The 18,588-nt window shown below is 34.0% G+C and overlaps 1 protein-coding gene across 1 annotated transcript; it reads left to right on the top strand.

The window, feature by feature from the left end:
* Window positions 1-1,999: 1,999 nt before the first annotated feature.
* LOC133864126 (kinesin-like protein KIN-UC) lies at window positions 2,000-18,201 on the top strand. The gene is made up of 21 exons (XM_062300352.1): window positions 2,000-2,507; window positions 3,607-3,707; window positions 3,904-4,026; window positions 4,715-4,900; window positions 5,759-5,980; window positions 6,093-6,246; window positions 6,635-6,784; window positions 7,474-7,562; window positions 8,553-8,765; window positions 9,020-9,154; window positions 10,506-10,685; window positions 10,991-11,170; window positions 12,689-12,808; window positions 12,966-13,094; window positions 13,193-13,331; window positions 13,448-13,540; window positions 15,121-15,246; window positions 16,900-17,025; window positions 17,108-17,251; window positions 17,334-17,462; window positions 17,888-18,201. The coding sequence occupies exons 1-21, from the start codon at window positions 2,279-2,281 to the stop codon at window positions 18,034-18,036; spliced, it is 3,117 nt and encodes a 1,038-aa protein (XP_062156336.1). The 5' UTR covers window positions 2,000-2,278; the 3' UTR covers window positions 18,037-18,201.
* Window positions 18,202-18,588: the final 387 nt, after the last annotated feature.

The following is an 18,588-nucleotide window of genomic DNA, read 5'->3' as shown; positions in this document are numbered from 1 at the left end:
TTTATCACCAACACAATTCCACCGATTGGAGACTCCTTCGCTGTTCTTTTCATCCATGGTCCGTCCAATATTTTTGAAAATCGGTCTACATCAAAGTTTGTAAGGCTTTTTATACTCCCGAGTTTTACCTATCATAGTGGGCCGCGGCTTTCATCGACCGCATTTTTAAATAATTTCCGTCCAATGCATCGAGATTCTTGTAGTCCGTCTTGATTGAGTTTTTGAGTTGATAAGCCTTTTCCGTTGTGTTGTAGCTTGTAATTTGTTTATGATGGATCTAAATAAAACACTGCATGTGCAAGTTCTTGATCACAGGGCCTACAAAGCATACATTGATGCACCAACCGACCCTTGTTAAAAGAATCCAATAAGAAGAAACGAAGGAGGATGAAGTGTTTGCTCAATCAATTGTGCAAAATATTTCCATTTGACGGTGCGTTTGAAAAAAAAAAAATTAACAGTTGAAAACCTGAAAAAATAAAAATAAAAAATTACGTTTTCAAACCATAAGGAGATAGACAATCTTAAATATCAAACCACAATTTTAAAAGTCAAATCTCGATATTACCAAACCCTAAACTACGTTTTTTAAAATTGTACGTTTTTATTAACTGTGTTTAAACGGACAAAACAAAAACATTAACGACACAAAATAAAATTTCACATTTATGTCACGTAAGAACCTTTTTTCAAACCAAAAATAAGAAGCACCCCCTCCCCCCAATACGCATTAACAAAATAACAATCAAATCGGACGTTTTGAAACCGTCAAACTTGTTTAGGATTACCTTATGGTTTTACATATTCTAGATTCCAAAAATATGGAATATCTTTTTTTTGAATTTTCATTTTCATAGGTTGTCCGGAGAAATTGATCATGAAGTTTTAATCTTCACTATTCCATCCTCCTAAACGATTCATAATGGATTATATTAATCTCAAACCTAAGCATTATTCTATTCTAAAAGGCAACACCCTTATAAAGTCATTCAAGCCACTCACAATTGAAACCATTCAATGAAATAGAAAACCCCACCAATCATTGAAGGGACAAACATCTTTCCAATTTCACTTGAAATATTTATTTATTTTTTAAAAAATACATGTTATTATTCACATCATATATATACAGTTAAATGCTAAAACTTTAAATTATAATAATAAAATAAATATTATTTATTTCATTTAAAATGAAGTAGATCGGCCTATTTCTCATTGAAGACGCTTAAAATCGTCTCTTTAAATTGTCTGCTACCAGAAAAGTAAACCAATCTTAAATACACAATCTTGTCGATAAATCTTATTCCATTTTGTTCAAACCTAGTTACTTTGTTTTATACTATACATTTGAAAAACAATCAGGATCCTCGGAAATTTATTTTCAGAGATTAAGTTTTATTTTATTTATCTAACAATTTAGATGTAAGACGTCATTTAAAATTTAAAATAACACTAGAACATAGAACTAGAGCATAAAATAAATATTTTTCATTCCACTTAATTAGCGGATTTTTTTTTTTTTTTTTTTCTGGAAAATGGGCTTGGAAGCGTTTATAACAAATCAAGCATTACAACGGTCCTTCTGGACTATTCCGGAAAAGTAAGAAGGCCACGTGTCAAGCCATACGTGGTGTTGTTGATTCTTTACCGCCAGTTGAACTCGCTCGTGAGTTGCTTGGTCAATTAACGGATTAAAGTTGAAAGGTTTGAAAATATTGTTGCCCCTAAATAAATTCTATCCATTACCCTTTGGCCTTTTTGGTGAAAAAAACAATCCTGGCCTACACGGAATTTCTTCTTCTTCTTTTTTTTTTTTCTTTTTTTTTTTTTTAATAAAAAGGGGGAAAAAAAAAAAAAAACGTAAAGAAGAAGCAATCCCCATTCCCCAGCTCTTTTCCTATTCACATTAATTGGGGGCTTTTTTGAATTTTATGTCATGTCATGTACAGGTTTGCTATAGAACTTCTTTTGAAATATATATATATAATTGCCGTCTCATCACTCAAAACGTTTACCGCCGGCACAACGGAAAACTACGCAACAACGCGGGAAGGGAGCCACTTTCACTGTCTTTCTCAAGCAAGCTTGCGTCGTGCCGGCCTCAACTCCGTCTGACTGTTTCTTTTGGAATTTTTAATATAAGAGTCACAAGAGTTGATCCCGAACCACTTTGACTAACCTCTCTTTGGACATCTGTTCTGGATTTTCTATTTCATTGGTCTCCATCTGGAACCGGAATGAATGTTGTGACAACTCTGTCTCTTGGGGTCGAATAGGAATGGCTTCGAGGTCGTCCAATAGGCCCGAGAGACAAGCGCACCATCATGTTCCTCATCCACCACCTGGGTCTTCTTCTTCTTCTTCGTCTTCGTCTTCGTCTTCGTCTTCTAGAAGTGCTCTGGCTCATGCTCAAACCCATCATAATCCGGTTCGGGGGAAGCCCACCTCCTCTTCCAGACGCTCTGTCACCCCCACTTCCCGTACTCACTCTTTTGACACAGATGAAGGTCTCTCTCTCTCTCTCTCTGTATGCACGCATATGTAATGTGCACTTATCTTTGTATGTTCTGATATATGTCAATAATGGGTTTTTCAAATGTGATTCTCTCTTAGGATTAGCGTGAAGTAATCTTTGAATTTCAAATGTTTCGGTTTATTTGTTATTTATATTGGGTTGTTTAGATTGTACGACTGGGTTAAGCGGTTTTTCCTTTTGGTTTTGTGGGGATGAGAGTTTCAATTATTCCTTTTCTTGGTACTTATGTGGTTGCTTGAAGATGTGGGAAAACTTGGGTATTGTTTGAATGGATATATAGAATGCTGAATTGGGTGAGAGAATTTGAATTCCCTTTGTGCAATTTATGGCATCAGAGATACATGTAGAAATTCTATATGCAGGAGAGATATCTATGGAAAAAGGTTCTGAATCAAACTTGTCAGTCTCATATTGGATCGAACCACTTAAATATTAGTATAAATTCCCACATTCTGTGATCATTGAAGAGTATTTGGCTCAATAGATATAATAAAACCTATGGTGAACAACCATACAGTTTGTCATTGGACATGAAATTTGTGATTTTATTCTTTAATAATAATATTAAATGAGTTCCTTCATTTTTACCCTGGGAGATGGTAAAAGTAAAACGATATAAAACAAGTCCTGAGAATAAAAAATAAAAATTATGAGTTAATAGCAAGTGTTATGACTACGCTGACCATCCTGATGAAAGTATTCTTTTTAACCAAGTGAGCTGAATATTGGACTTCTTCACAAAATGATTTCTTGTATAAACGTAACTTACTCACAATGAATTTGATTAAAACCCACCAATTAACATTCATAGACATCAAGAAACAACATTGTTCATGAGCTACTTAATGTCTAAAATGAGGTTGTAAGCAACTTTGTGGTTGTGGGCACTGAATACTTCGTCTAGTATGACCATTCACAACCAGCGGTGTAAAGGAATAGATGGATTATAAGGCAAAAACATCTATAGTTGCCTCTCTGTGCATAATATTTCTACATAATGTGATTAGAAATTGCCAAAGCTAGATTGAAAGATCTATTTATGAAGGTCTTGGGTTTAATCTTTAGCACAGATTCTGGAAGGGTGAGAGTTGCTGTCAGACTTCGACCAAGAAATGCCGAAGATCTCGTTTCAGATGCTGATTTTTCTGATTGTGTTGAGTTACAACCAGAGGTGATTTATATGTCTCACTCAAAGATTACACTGATGTTAAATCTCTCTCTCTCTCTCTCTCTCTCTCTCTCTCTCTCTCTCTCTCACACACACACACACACACACACACGTCTTATGTTTTGAACAAGCACTACCCACCAGAACCTTTGGATTAATTGAATGGTTCTTTTTCTTTATGCTGGTTGCCTCCATGTAGCTGAAGCGGTTGAAGTTGAGAAAGAACAACTGGAGTTCTGAGTCTTATAGATTTGATGAGCTTTTTACAGAAACTGCCTCTCAAAAGCGTGTTTACGAAGTGGTTGCAAAACCTGTAGTCGAGGTAAAGTGAAAAGTGTCGTTTAAGTCACAATTTTAAGAACTATTTATTAACCATGCAGCTTTACTGGGAATTTCTTGTGCTGAAGACTACTTTACAACAAAGATTAGCAATTTAGAATATTGTTAATTTATTGCTTGGGGATTACCAGATCTAAATTGCTTTATGAGTGTGACACTGACAAATTTAAAATGCTCTTTGTTCATGACTCCATGGATGCATGAATTTATGTGGCTTTTAAATCTCCCCATCCGAAATTGGACGTTACACGTTCTGTTGTTGTCCATAAAAAATTTAGTGTCAATTTGAAAAAAAAACTCAAAGCATTAAGATTTTCAAGTTTCCAATTACCCTTAATCTAAATAAACTTAAATGTCTAAAAGAAAGCAATCTAAATTAAAAAAAAAGGGCAATTTTGGACACCATTGCCAATTATTGTTATTTTTTTAAGTAAGAACTTTACTAATATATGATGTGCAACACATTAATTTTGGTAGCTAATAATTCTTTTTGACATTTTGTGTCTTAAACATGAGACAATTTGGGATGGAGGAGTAATAATTTTATTTGTTCAATTGAGGCCCAAATTCACTTCCCTATCTATCATTGTCATAGAAGCAATTAATTTTGAATTTTTTTGGATGGAATGGCACTTTAATTATTACAATTTAATGTTGATATACTTTTGCAGAGTGTATTGAATGGATATAACGGGACAGTGATGGCTTACGGTCAAACAGGTACTGGAAAAACTTACACAGTTGGAAGACTGGGTAAAGATGACCCATCTGAGCGCGGTATTATGGTTAGAGCACTGGAAGACATTATTGCCAATACATCTCCTGCTTCTGACAGTGTAGAAGTCTCCTATTTGCAGGTATTGAAGTGTTGCATTAAGACTTGCTTGTCTTGTGTTTCTGTGTGCGCAGGATTTTTTTATATTTAAAGTTGTTCAGGGAGTGCTTCATCTTCTATAATAGACATGTTTCCGTGTCTTTGAAGTTCTTAAAAGTACTTCAATCTTCTTTAATAGGCATGCTTCAATGTATAGATTCTGACTCATTAATGTTTTGAAATTCAACAAGAATGTTATGAAGTTTTGAAGATTCTGGAAGGTTATGGACAAACCTGGGAACATTAAGTAGAACTTTAGAGATTTGAACGTGACGAACTTTTAACTGGATGAGGGCCTGAGGGGGTTTTGTATCACTGTCTTTCTCCGAGTTTTTGGACCTTTGTAATCTTAGACCTAGGTGTTCATTTTTTTTTTTCTCTTGAATCTCTCTGGTATGCTTCTCCCCATGTACTAGGGCCATGCCCTTTCTTGTCCTGAATGAATTTTATTACTTATTAAAAGTATGTGATGAATTGAATATATGGGGGGCTAATAAACTCACCTCTACTGTTGAATTTCTAATGTGGTATGGAGAAGATGGATTTAATGCAAGCCAGACATTGTAAGAACGGTTCTTTGGATTCAATTTAAGAAAATCACAAGGGATAATAGGTTTTCGGGCTTGAAAGCTTGTCTCTCTCTCTTTTTTTTTTTTTGACTCTCATTTCTCGTTCCATCCATATCTTTGATTGTGAATGTAACTATTTTCATAGGCACATTTCATCATTCCCTTGCTGACTATGATGCTCACTTGTCACCAAACTGCATATTAAAATAATTTTGGATTTTTACTGCTATGATGGCTGATCACTTCTTTGTTATTTCTTGTTGTTGTTCCAGTTGTATATGGAATCTATACAAGATTTGCTTGCTCCAGAAAAGACTAATATTCCTATTAATGAGGATCCGAAGACTGGTGAAGTGTCATTGCCTGGTGCTACAATAGTTAAAATACAAAATCTTGATCATTTTCTACAACTACTACAAGTTGGTGAGGCAAACCGTCATGCAGCTAATACAAAGATGAATACCGAATCTTCTCGTAGTCATGCAATTCTCACGGTGGGCATTTTCCAGGGTTTCAGACCTTCTCCATCAATGCCTAAAATTGTACAGAATGTTTTTGTTATGTTTCTTCTAAATAATGAACATATCAGACCTTTCCTTTTTATAGGTTTATATTCGAAGATCTGTCCACGAAAAAGTCAATGATGAGATTAATTCTCGAGAGAAGGGCAATAGAATTGATGGTAACAACATACCTATAGTCCGAAAAAGCAAGTTGCTGATTGTGGATCTTGCCGGATCTGAAAGGATAGACAAATCTGGTTTGTTTTTTATAGTATACATCTAAAATGATATCATTTTGGTTTCATATTACCCCTGAATTTTCTTTTTTATCACCTTTCAGGCTCAATAATCTCAACCTTAATTTTTTTTTTTTTTTTTTTTTTGAGATGTTTCCACCTATTTTTATCTTGTTGGTTTTCAGTATCTTTAGTTTTATATTAAATATTGCTATTATTACTATTATTAATTTCTACTGGGATATTATACAACATTACCATGTGTGGGCTAAGAATACTAGTGTTGGGTTTTAAAATTATTTAGTGTTTTTTTTTTTTTTTTTTTTGTAAATAGTAAAATAAGAAAAGTGCAACCTTTTCATAATACTTATTATCTTCTAAGAGTTTATGTTTCATTTTCATGTTGCAGGAAGTGAAGGCCCATTACTTGAAGAGGCTAAGTTTATTAATCTTTCTCTCAGTTCCCTTGGAAAATGTATAAATGCGTTGGCTGAAAACAGCCCACATATACCTACTAGAGATTCTAAGCTGACAAGATTGCTTCGTGATTCATTTGGAGGTGATCCTTTTTATTCTCTGCTATTTTTATGGAGTAAACTGATATCTCTGGAATATCACACCTTTCTTGTATCGTTTTGCATCTAATGACACCAAGAATTTCTAGTTATCCTAAGCCTTTGTTTTATTATTATATCAATGGTACTGTATCATTGTAGTTCCATATATATTCCGAGTCTGTATTCACATGACCAACCAATATGCCTCTTCTATATCCTTTAGTCATTTTATAGGATGGCATTCAACAAAATTTATAGATTTCTGGCCTATGTGAAAACTGGTGAATCCTATTTAGAGTTGCTGATCATTTGTAAAAAATATGGAAAATACCCATTTTGGTCCCTGAAAAAATACATGAAGTTTCAATCTGGTTCGTGAAACTTTAAAAGTTACAATCAAGGACATGACCAACCAATGCTCCTCTTTTCATTAAATTTCAATTTTGTCCTTTTGAATTGTAACTTTTTAAATTTTAGGGACTAAATTAGAACTTCGCTTTTAGGAACCAAAATAGTTGTTTGCCCAAAAAATTATAATTAAGCCAAAGCAAACCTCGTACAGTTCGTGAGTGATTGTTTTCACATTGTTGTGGTGTTCTTGTTGTTTTATTTTCTTTCAATAAGAATATTTATTGTTTTTTTTTTTTTTTTTTTAGTTTATTGAAATTCAATATTGCTTTTATTGAAATAGGCTCTGCGAGGACTTCACTTATAATAACAATCGGGCCATCTGCACGGCACCATACAGAAACTGCTAGCACGATAATGTTTGGACAGCGGGTATGTTGGATAAAGAACTTTATGATTTTGAAATTCTGGATTTTTCTTGTAAATCTATAAGCTATTTCATGTGGTCGATCATCTACTGACCTCTCTCTCTCTCTCTCTCTCTCCATTGTATTGTTGCTGTGAGGTTTTCAATCTTTTAATTATCTGAAATATAATAACTATGACTCTGGATGTTATGATATTATTACAAAAGCAATCAATGCTCTGGGAATATTTATCTGGCACATCTTTTCTTGGACTGATCCTGCATTATAATGGGTACAAAAAAAACTAAGCTTAAAGTATGTGTTGAGTTTTCTTTAATTTAATCAAATACAACATTTATCTTTTGTATCAAGTCTATATGGCTTGCATCAAATAATAATATTGGAAAGAGTAATACTAATATTGACATCTAATTAAAGTGAAGCATGCATTCTGCTGTGTCCTTCGTGGTCTAGTTTTAATTGTATTGCAATTATTCTGTTATTAAATTGGGGAGGAATCCAGTCCCTGCTTAAGTTTAATATCAGTAGCAGTGACACTTGGGAGGCAGTTGAAAAACCTTCCCAGAGCTGCGGACCATGTATGGAAACAGATTAGAGAACAAAACTGCTCGAAGTTGACTGCAATTTTGTCCCAGAGAATGCCCCATTCGCCAAGTCTTGGAGCCTAGAAACTTCATGCCCAACAAAAATCAGCCTAAAAGATAGCACTAAAGTGTAGTGCAATGTTCAACCTTCCCATTTCAGAAATTTTTATTACAATTTGTTTCCTCTTCTTGTTCTTAAATCAGGCCTTCACATATTAAGGCAATTGGAAGATAGGACATGATGGTTTTATTTTGTATACTTTCATTTATGACTTGATATGCCATTTCTAGGACTTGTTTTGGTTTTCCAGTTTGATGCTTCCACTCCAAATGTGGATTAACAAAATATAACTCATCAATTATAATGGTACTTGCATATCTCGCAGGCTAACAATTTGTTTCTTTTGTAGGCAATGAAAATAGTAAACATGGTAAAGCTCAAAGAAGAATTTGATTATGAAAGTTTATGTCGGAAGCTTGAGAATCAAGTAGATCATCTTACTGCAGAAATTGAAAGGCAACAAAAGTTGAGAGAGGATGACAAATACGAATTGGAAAAACGGCTCAGGGAGAATCAAGACTCTTTATCTGAAGAAAAAAAAGTTCTAGTCACAAGGTCTGAGGTAGATCTCTTTCCTGCAAGTATGTTGTTGCAATTTTTTGGCTGGTATCTTTTTTGCGCATTCAGTGAGTCAAATATCAATATTTTTTGTGAATTCAGTTAATCAAATATCAGTCTTTAATGTCTTCTATATTCTTACTTTCTCATTCTAATAATCTGTCTTGTTTATAATTACACAGTTATTAGTGCTTCAGTGAAATGTTTGTGTAGTAATTTCTTATAATTATTATTTTCTCACTAAATACATGCTTGCAGTTTTTGGAAGAGGAAAACAATCGTTTGGAATCAGAGATGAAAAGCATCTTAAATGAATTAAACTATCGCAAAGATCTTAGCAATTTGATGCATGATAAAGTTGCACACCTGGAAACATGTTTACAAAATAGCAAGGTACTTCCTTCTTTTTCCAAGTTCAAATTTAGGTTTGTTTGCCTAGTTTCTTTTTTTTTCCTTGACTATTTCTCTGCTGAAATTCATGTTCAGTTTAACTTCTTTTTTTGATAGATAAGCAAAGAAATATATTAAAAAAAGTGAAAGGCGCCCCTAAGCTTACAAGAAGTATACAAAGGAAACCAAACCAGGAAAAACAGAAAGAAAAAAACAAAAAAAAAAAAAAACCAAAGAAAACACCGGAGAAACCCAAACAGCCAAGACACCCAAAGCCCCACAACCAAAACCCAAACCCCGCCAAATCACCCTAGACTCAGCAAGGGTCCCCTTGCCTTTACCCCGACTAGAACGAACGCCCCTAGCAACAAAGTTAATCGAGCATTCTAAATTCTTAACCTCTCTACTCCCTTTAGCTTAGGAGAGATAACCAGCACTGCAGAGGTTGGTCCAAGAAACCCCTGCCAAAGGAAGCCCTTCACCAACTAAAATTTAACTTCGTTGTATATTCTAGTGCACCTCCTATTAAGACTATAGGTTAGTGGTGGGGAATTAACAGATGACCTCATTAAAAAACATTATGAATCAAGAGGATAAGTGGCCTTGGTTTTCATATCTTTGATGAAAATTCTGCTCTATCCCTCTGTCTTTTTGTTTGCTCGACTCTGACCTTTACATATCTAAAAGATATAAAAAATTAGATAGAGCATTAACCTAAGGGTTTGAGCATAGCAATGAAGGAATTGGAGGCTTCCGGATGAGCGGTGAGTACTCATGTACCCACTTTGGATCATCTTAATTAAACATGTATTTTCCCTGTCATGGTGGCACTCGACAGGTAGAGAAAACCAAAACCAAATAAAATATCGAAAACATTGCATACATTAAATGTGGCATCTTCTATATAGTGGGGTAGTTGTTTTCTTTTCTTGGACTCCTTCTCATGACTTACTGCAGCATTTTACACCTGTAGTCTGGCGAAAATTCTAAATGTGCAGAATAAATGTTCCACTAAAAGGGAAAAACTTATTTTATGTAACCTTAGCTATTAATGGGACTGGCTTAGTTTTTAGCTGTGAATGCCTGCCCCTAGAGTGGATGCCTGCAACAGAGCAGACAGCTACTACTGTGTGGAAGTTCAATAAGATTTATAGGCTTGGCATTGTTCAGAATTCCATTTTTTGGATAAAGCTTTATACTTCTGTTATTATTTTGGGGATGCTAATTTATATTTAAAATATAATTTAGCTATTTGTTTACCATAAACTTTTTTCATATACTTTAATTGTGTTGTTAACCAAAATTTCTGAACATATGGGCATGAGCATTTACACTGCTGTTTGATTGTTAGTAGCAACACCAACTTGAAAATTCTACATATCAGCAAGTACTAGCTGATACCACTCAGATGTATGAGAAGAAGATAGCAAAGTTGATTAAACAGATAGACGACGAGCGTGCTTCCTCTGAAAGTGCTCAGGAACAATTAGATTTGATAAAGAAGCTCCTGAGCGAGCATCAAATGTCAATTCAGGTTAGTACTTTATGGATTGACCATAAAAAGGGATGGTTTATATGTTGTTGCCCTATATTTTGCTTTCAGTCTTAACTATTTCTGTTTTGTCCTCACTGCAATTTTTCATTTTTGGAGAACTTCTCATGTGGTTTATGCTTTTGTGTTACTTGTTTTACTCAAATTTAATTAAAGGCTTTGTTTTATAATTTTTTCTTTGACACTCGTGTTCATGCCATATTGCATTGTATTTCAAGACATATAATTTTACCGCAAGTTTTACTGACATGAATACATATTCTAATGCTATTTTTTGTTGCTAGTAGAAACATCAAACAGAAAATTCTCGATATCAGAAGGCCCTTGCGGACACCACTCAGATGTATGAAAAGAAAATAGCAGAACTAGTTAAGCAATTACAGGATGAGCATGCCCGTTTTGAAGGTGCAGAACAACAATTAGACTTGGCAAAGAGGCTCCTAAGTGATCATCAAAACTCAATACAGGTTACCTTTATCTCTAAAAAAAAATTAGGTTGTATGGAATCTTATATGTTTGATTTTATGTTCAACTTTAGTTCCATAATTGTTTTTGATATGATAAGAACTATGAAAACATTTTCTTCTTGCTTCCCACCCCCCAGGTTTTTGATTGTCTTAGGTAATTATGATTTTGCAAACACATTTAATATAATGTATAATGAAGGATTTCAAAAGCACAACTTGTTTTTCATGCATTTAAACGTGTCTTCCAACACACACCCCCCGCCCCTCCAAAAAAAAAAAAAGTGGAGGGTATTGATGATTGTCTTAGTTATTAATGATTTATATTTTTTTAAACAGCATCTTTTTAACCATATTTTCTGATCACAGTGATTTTTCTATACTTCATTAAAGTGCTTGTTGTGAAACAATATATTTATCACTTTGCATGGAATGTCCAAACATCGCTAGTTAAAAAATACATGAGGTTTTGTAGAATCTTCTTTTTCAATATGTGAAGTGCAACTTGTTTAACAACATCTAGGTTATATTTGGTATGCGGAATGACTATTCCATTTAAAAATATGAATAACTTTTATTAAGAATGGAAAATGTGGAATATAATAGCTTTGGTGTTAGAGTATATGATAAGCATCTAACACTTGGAATAGCCATTCCCTCATGGGCAATGAGAATTTCTATTCCAAGGCTATTTCATTTCACATTATTATTTTTTTAATAAAAACTATTTATTTTCCTAATGAAATAGCCATTCTACGTACCAAACGTAACCTTAGTATTCAATTGCTCCTTTTTTTGACACCTTCCAGCTGCATGGCTCATTTGTCTGTAATCATTTTGTTAAACTGTGTCATCATACCTCTCAAGGTTAAGGGGTGGTAGGACAATCAACCAATTAAGAAACTGGATATATTACTTTGGTTAAACCCTGAAGGTCGGGGGTGACGGGAGATTTGATCAATTAAGAACTTGTGCACATAACAACGCTTGGTTAGCAAGATAGATACCATGTCTACTCATGAAAGTGTGGATTAAGTCTTTTCTTTGTTAAAGCTATTTGGAGCAACCTTCATATTTCACTGATTTCAGCATTGTAATGGTTACTCCCTTTTACTTCTTATTGATAGATGCTATTTTTAACGTCTTATTCAGTGATGTATCTTTACTTAATTTACTTCTTATTTTCCATCCTTCAGTGATGTAATTGATTAATGAGGCTATTTCAGTAAGAACCAATGTGTCCATGCAGAAGATAACATATTGGGCACCACCATTCATATCTTGATTTTACTTTGGGATAAACCCTATCAAGCCATCTTCCAAGTTCCAAACACTAAAACCCTATGTCAGTGCCCCTCTTGCATCCTAGTGTTACTACGATTACCTTGGAGAGGAAAACTCTTCCACAATGCGACTATTTTTCAGCTGTTGCTAGCACTGATAATTCACATTTTTTGTGGAATTGTTCATCTGACTACACCGACCATCGTTCTTATTATGGTTATTTGTTTCAAAATCCAGGGGGAGAAAGAGATTGATGAACTTGGTTTGAGGTTGCAAGAAATGTATCAGCTACATGAAAATACTTTAAATGAACTACAATCATTGAAATCTGAAAATGAAGATCTACTAGAAGAGAAGGTATGGTTGACATACCAAACCAGATGGGTTTGGTTTAAGTTCTCTTCCCTCATAGTGTGGATTGACTTAATAAGTTTATCTGGATTCTAGTCATGTAACACAAATGGTTTTGTTGAAACTTAAACATTACTAATCACTTTTATTTATTTGTAAAAAGGCAAAGCTAAATGAAGAATTTCAGTCTGTGAGGCAAAGACTATTAGTAGAAGAGAAGCAGAGGAAGTCGATTGAAAATGAGCTGGTTAAACTAAAGAGGGCTGCACCTGACAATGAGAATGCTTTTGAGGTAAGTTGTTTCATGCATTCTACATGAATAAATAAAAAAATAAAAAGAAGAAGAGTTTTTAAATAGTATTTCGGTTCTCACGTCTGAATGTTTTACAGGACAAGAAATCTTATATGAAGGAAGACACAAGCAAACAATCTCCAGAAGTTGGGAACCGAACAGGTTCATATAGGTCAAATCCATTGAGGGAGACTTTCTCTGGTCAGAGGGCCACAATTGCAAAGATATGTGAAGAAGGCAAGATTTTATCAGTAATAGAGCCAAATAAAGCTTGATTAATTCTTTTTATTTTGCTCCCCTTTTTTATTTCTCTTATATTATCTCTTACAAGTTGGTTGACTTCACAAATTCAGTTGGGCTTCAAAAGATTTTACAATTATTGGCATCTGAAGACTCTGAGATCCAAATTCATGCTGTGAAGGTGGTAGCCAATCTTGCTGCTGAAGGTGCACTTCATTTTGCCTATAATTTTTCATATGGATGATTAAGGCTTTTTTCTTCAAAACTTTGTTTCTTTGGACAACTGCTTTTGTTTCTCCTGTGGTGATTAGTTATCATGATTTTCTTGTTTTGTTTTCTCCTTCGAGCTAGGTGTTTTCTCTTGTATACTTTTTGTGTATGTTGGGGATGCCTTACGCTCTTAATGATACTTCGATTACTTATACAAAAATAAAATAAAATTATATGGATGATATGATGCTGACCAATTTGTCTTCAAAAGAATCTTGATTTGAGTCCTTTTTCTCCTTTTATCTTTCCCTGCATTAGGATATGAATTGTTTCTTTTTTTCTTGGCATTTTTTGCATAGCTTTAATCTTTTCCCTGTATAGATTTTGAAGATTTCTATCTGTTGATAAAAAACGAAAAAATAGAAGAAAGATTTAAGAAATAGCCTTTTGTGTACTAAACTTGTGTTACAAAATAAAAAGGTGTGTAATAAGAAACAAAAGAAGGAAAAACCGTTGTCATTAAGATATATAGCCAAGTTTAAATTGTACCATAAGTTTAAGAACTGGTCAACTTATCTCAGTCTAGGACTTATTCTCTGGTTGGATTTCAGTCATGGCATGGAATAGAAGCTGCACAGTTTTGTTATCCCATCTCATAATGGTTTTTCTACTTGGAAAAGAGAAAATTCTCAGTGGTTTCCAGCTAAACATGACCACTTCTTGGTTGCTTCAGGTTCTGCATAAAAGTATCCAAACCTTATATAAACTTTTAAATCAACACAAAAATATTCATATTACGATTAAGTTCAGTTAAATTTAAAGTATTTGTACATTACATATACCTAATTAGGAATTAGACTAGGTTATACCATCTCAAATTAGGTTTCAAATTTTGGTTGGCTCCAAGTTGAACTTGAAACAAAATTTTGAAAATTTGATCATACACAAGAACATTCATATCTATGATTTAACTTTCACTAAGACTCTGACGAGTTGCGAGGTTTCATAGTATCTCGTTCACATGAAACTTGAAGTTTGAATTTTTTTTTAGTAAGAACCCACATACATACATATATATAGTATGTGTGTATACACACACACACTTGCCCTACGGGCACATGCATACCCTCAGCAGAAGTAATTTTCACATTTCTTATGGCAGTTATAGACATTCTTGTACATATTTGGTCTATTTTATGTTCAAAAGCAACATTGTCTCTTTGTATTTCACAGTTCGCTTAAGACTCATATTTTATTTTATATTATGTTTTAGACGGTCTCCCTTTCAATAGCCATGTGCTTTTAGTAGGTTGATGTCACAATATGTAATAGCTAATGGCAGAAAATTATAAGTTCCTTCTGTATCACATCTATTTTAGTATCACAGATGATATATCAGCTCTTCTATTGAATACGTTTCTGCATTCAAATTGAAAAGCTATCCATAAATTTGTCATTGCTAGGTTTCTTTTCTCTCAGTAAAGAGTCGATAAACATGAGGATTATTATCATGCGTAATGACAATTTTTTTTTTGGGACAAGTAACATAATGACTAATGTTTGCATATGCTTTCAGATATTAATCAGAAAAGGATTGTGGAGGAAGGAGGTTTAGATGCTTTGCTTATGCTGTTGCGATCATCAGAAAATACAACTATTCTTAGAGTGGCTTCTGGTGCAGTTGCCAATTTGGCAATGAATGGTAATTTTGCAGCCTTCTCTAGGTTTATTATGCATTATAAACTTTGCTTATGAATATGTTGATAAAATAGCGCTTGTAAATAACACAAAACAATCTAATGTGTTTGGGCATTGAGTATATTTGTAATATTAATTTGCAACATTTTTTTTTCTTCTCCATGAGTGCATAATGTTACTAAATTGATTTTTGCAGACATCCTTTTAAGAAAATCCTACGAGCATTTAGTATTTCTTGCAATATATGTGCTGCAGTTATCAGCCAATAATATGTTTGTTGCAAGATTATTTGTACAGATCATAATATTCCATGTATTTTTGTTTCACTAGAAAGAATCCATTTGTTGGGATTAGCAACCTGTCTATGCGTATTACAATCCTAAGAGGTGCGTGGAGTCCTTAATGTTTCCAATAGTTGTTATAGGTAACAACCTGGCCATTAAACTAGTATCAACTCTCATGTCTAAATCCATGGACAGCTATGCATCTTCATGTTCTGCCATGCAGATACAGTAGCGTTCTGTTTTAATTACAATTTATTAAATTCCCGAGGTTGTCAAAAGGCCTCCAAGAACCCAAAAACTTTGTGCAGGACCTCATTTTTCTGTGTCTTGAACTTTATATTTTAATGAGTAATCTACGTTGTTTTGAGTTTAATAAGGAATTTGAGATCATTTTGAATCATAACTGGCTAGAAAAATTTCAAACTCGAATTTAACTTAATGCTTCTCTAGCTTGAACTCTGTTATTGATGGATGGGATCAATTTTCTGACCGATTTGAGGATGGTTCTTCTTTTTAGTTGCTACTGGAAAGTAAATGATTCTTAGAAAGAAACCTCCCCGCAAGACCTAACGTATTGAGAATCTGGTAAAATATAGGGGGTGAAATAGAAAACTCAGGTGCATTTTAAGATATACTTCTCATATTGACTATCCTCTATATACCACTAACAGAACACACCTTCGCTCATCCATTCTGTGTGCCTGCCAAGATATGGAGCAAAATCGAAAACAAAAAGTAAACAGGCAAAATTGACTTTCAAATTTTCAGATTAGAGGGAGATAGTAATGTTTGTTGAGTTTGGCTTAATCTAAAGGAACTTTATTATGCACTCAACACTGAATCAATTTCAGAAAAGACAAGAAAAATGCTCTGGAAAGACATACTTATTGAGAAATCGGTAATCACAATTAAATTACTTATTTCCATCACAATAATGTAATCTTCCCTTTCTTTCTTTCTTTCTTTTTTCTTTTCTTTTCTATTCTTTCTTCTTCTTCTTCTTCTTCTTCTTCTTCTTCTTCTTCTTCTTTTTTTTTTTTTTTTTTTTTTTTTTTTTTTTTTTTAATTTACTGGATTGTAATCAACTTTGTGCTGAGTAGCTGCTTAGTTTTTGAGATGATGCTCCATGACCATCTCCTTCATCACCATTAGTATACTGTTACCGGTTTTAGATATATATAATGGGAAATGATTGCTTCTTCATTTGTCCCCAATTGTACCATAAATCACTATGATCATCTGAGCTTCATCACTTTATTGGTGTTGATTCAATGTTTTTTCATATCACATTAAAATGATTTTGCTGATGACATCAGAGAAACTCAACATATCCTTTATAGATTTATCATCCTTCTTTTCTTTGAATCTTCTAGAGACGAATCAAGGCTTAATAATGGACAAAGGAGGTGTTCAGCTTCTAGCAAAGACAGCATCTAAAACAGATGATCCACAAACTTTAAGAATGGTTGCTGGCGCACTTGCGAATTTATGTGGAAATGGTAAGCTGATGGTGATTTTGCAGCATCCAGTTAAAAAATATAGTTTTGTAATTTGCTGTATGGATTGTGTATTTACCAACAGAAAAGCTACTCATGGTGCTGAAAGACGACGGAGGCATCAAGGCGCTCCTGGGAATGGTTAGATCTGGGAGCAGTGATGTCATTGCACAGGTTGCTAGAGGACTGGCTAACTTCGCAAAATGTGAATCCCGAGGAATTATTCAAGGTTAGTGGGTGTTTTATAGCATACAAGATGACACACCAGTCATCTTTACTTATCATGAATGTGAAGAACTTTACTTTTGCAGGACGTAGAATGGGTTGTTCACTTCTAATTGACGATGGTGCACTTGCGTGGTTAATTGCCAACTCTAATACTACTTCATCTTCAACCCGACGCCATATCGAGCTTGCTCTTTGCCATTTAGCACAAAACGGTAAGTTGCCGACCACACTTCATCATTAGTTGATTTGGAGTGTTTAAGGACTAGTTTATTTGAAATTTAGAACCCAATTACAGATAACATGTATGTATTTTGGAGGAAAAATCTGAATAATAATCTTGAGTAAGAGAGAATCATATGTGCTGGTTTTTGATTTAAGCATTCATATTCCTGCCTGAGTTAAATCTTTGTATTTGGATTCTTAATATAAGTATTTTCAATTTGCAAGGAGTGACTCCTAAATACTTGTACAATAAATATCTCTCACTTTATGAACCTGGAATCATATTATATGTCATTTGTACATCTTTTCAGTTAAGACTCCTTTATTTCAGATGCCCATTTACATGATTGTGAATTTCTTATGTCTCTTTGAGACGCTCTATGGCTAACACAGCATGACCTACTGGTATTTGCAGAGGACAACGCCAAAGACTTAATATCTGGTGGTGGGGTGAAAGTGCTTATACAAATTTCAGAGGAGTCCAGTAGAGAAGATATCCGCAACTTAGCAAAGAGGATGCTTAGATTGAATCCGTCACTTAAAGCTAAGATGCATGAGCAATAGTATTCAAATGTACAGGCCTTGCAATCTTTTTGTATTGGTTAGATTAGCTATACAAACACACAATCCACAACTACAGAGTATAAACCCAGAGTCCTATTCTGGGATTACTTTGAGCTTGTCACTTTTGATGGCTAATTTATGGGAAAATGTAGTGAAATTTCTCTCCGTGGTTTTTCTATAGGGAACTCGTATGAGATCTGATATGATCATTGCTCATGATATATAGACAGCAATGCTGTTAGTTTTATCAGTTTTTTATATAATCCGAACAGATTTTCAAGTGTAATTCCAGACGGCTGCCATAGATTCCAAAGCCCATCTCACTAGGTTGAAGAAAAGCTCAAGGTTCTTTCAGTGATGCCAAGTGTTTTGCCATGTGCAATTACTTAAACCATTTCATGGATCTCTATTGCAAATGACTTGAAAATGAATTCCACCTAAAATTTTAATTCCGTCATTTTGGATATTGCTTGCATTTTGCGTTGCTTGAACGACGTTGGTCCGCTTTTTTTTTTTTAAAAAAAATTATGATAATTTCTTGAGTAAACACGC

The sequence above is a fragment of the Alnus glutinosa genome, chromosome 3 (genome assembly GCF_958979055.1).
Source record: "Alnus glutinosa chromosome 3, dhAlnGlut1.1, whole genome shotgun sequence".
Taxonomy (NCBI): Eukaryota; Viridiplantae; Streptophyta; class Magnoliopsida; order Fagales; family Betulaceae; genus Alnus; species Alnus glutinosa.
The sequence above is the reverse complement of the archived record's forward strand: the minus strand, read 5'-3'. Positions and strand labels throughout refer to the sequence as shown.

Excerpts from the sequence above, each read along its gene's own strand:
- LOC133864126 (XM_062300352.1), top strand. The coding sequence starts at position 2,279 with ATGGCTTCGAGGTCGTCCAATAGGCCCGAGAGACAAGCGCACCATCAT. Across the intron at positions 15,247-16,899 it reads TGCCAATTTGGCAATGAATG|AGACGAATCAAGGCTTAATA; the intron begins GTAATTTTGCAG and ends TGAATCTTCTAG. Across the intron at positions 17,026-17,107 it reads TGCGAATTTATGTGGAAATG|AAAAGCTACTCATGGTGCTG; the intron begins GTAAGCTGATGG and ends ATTTACCAACAG.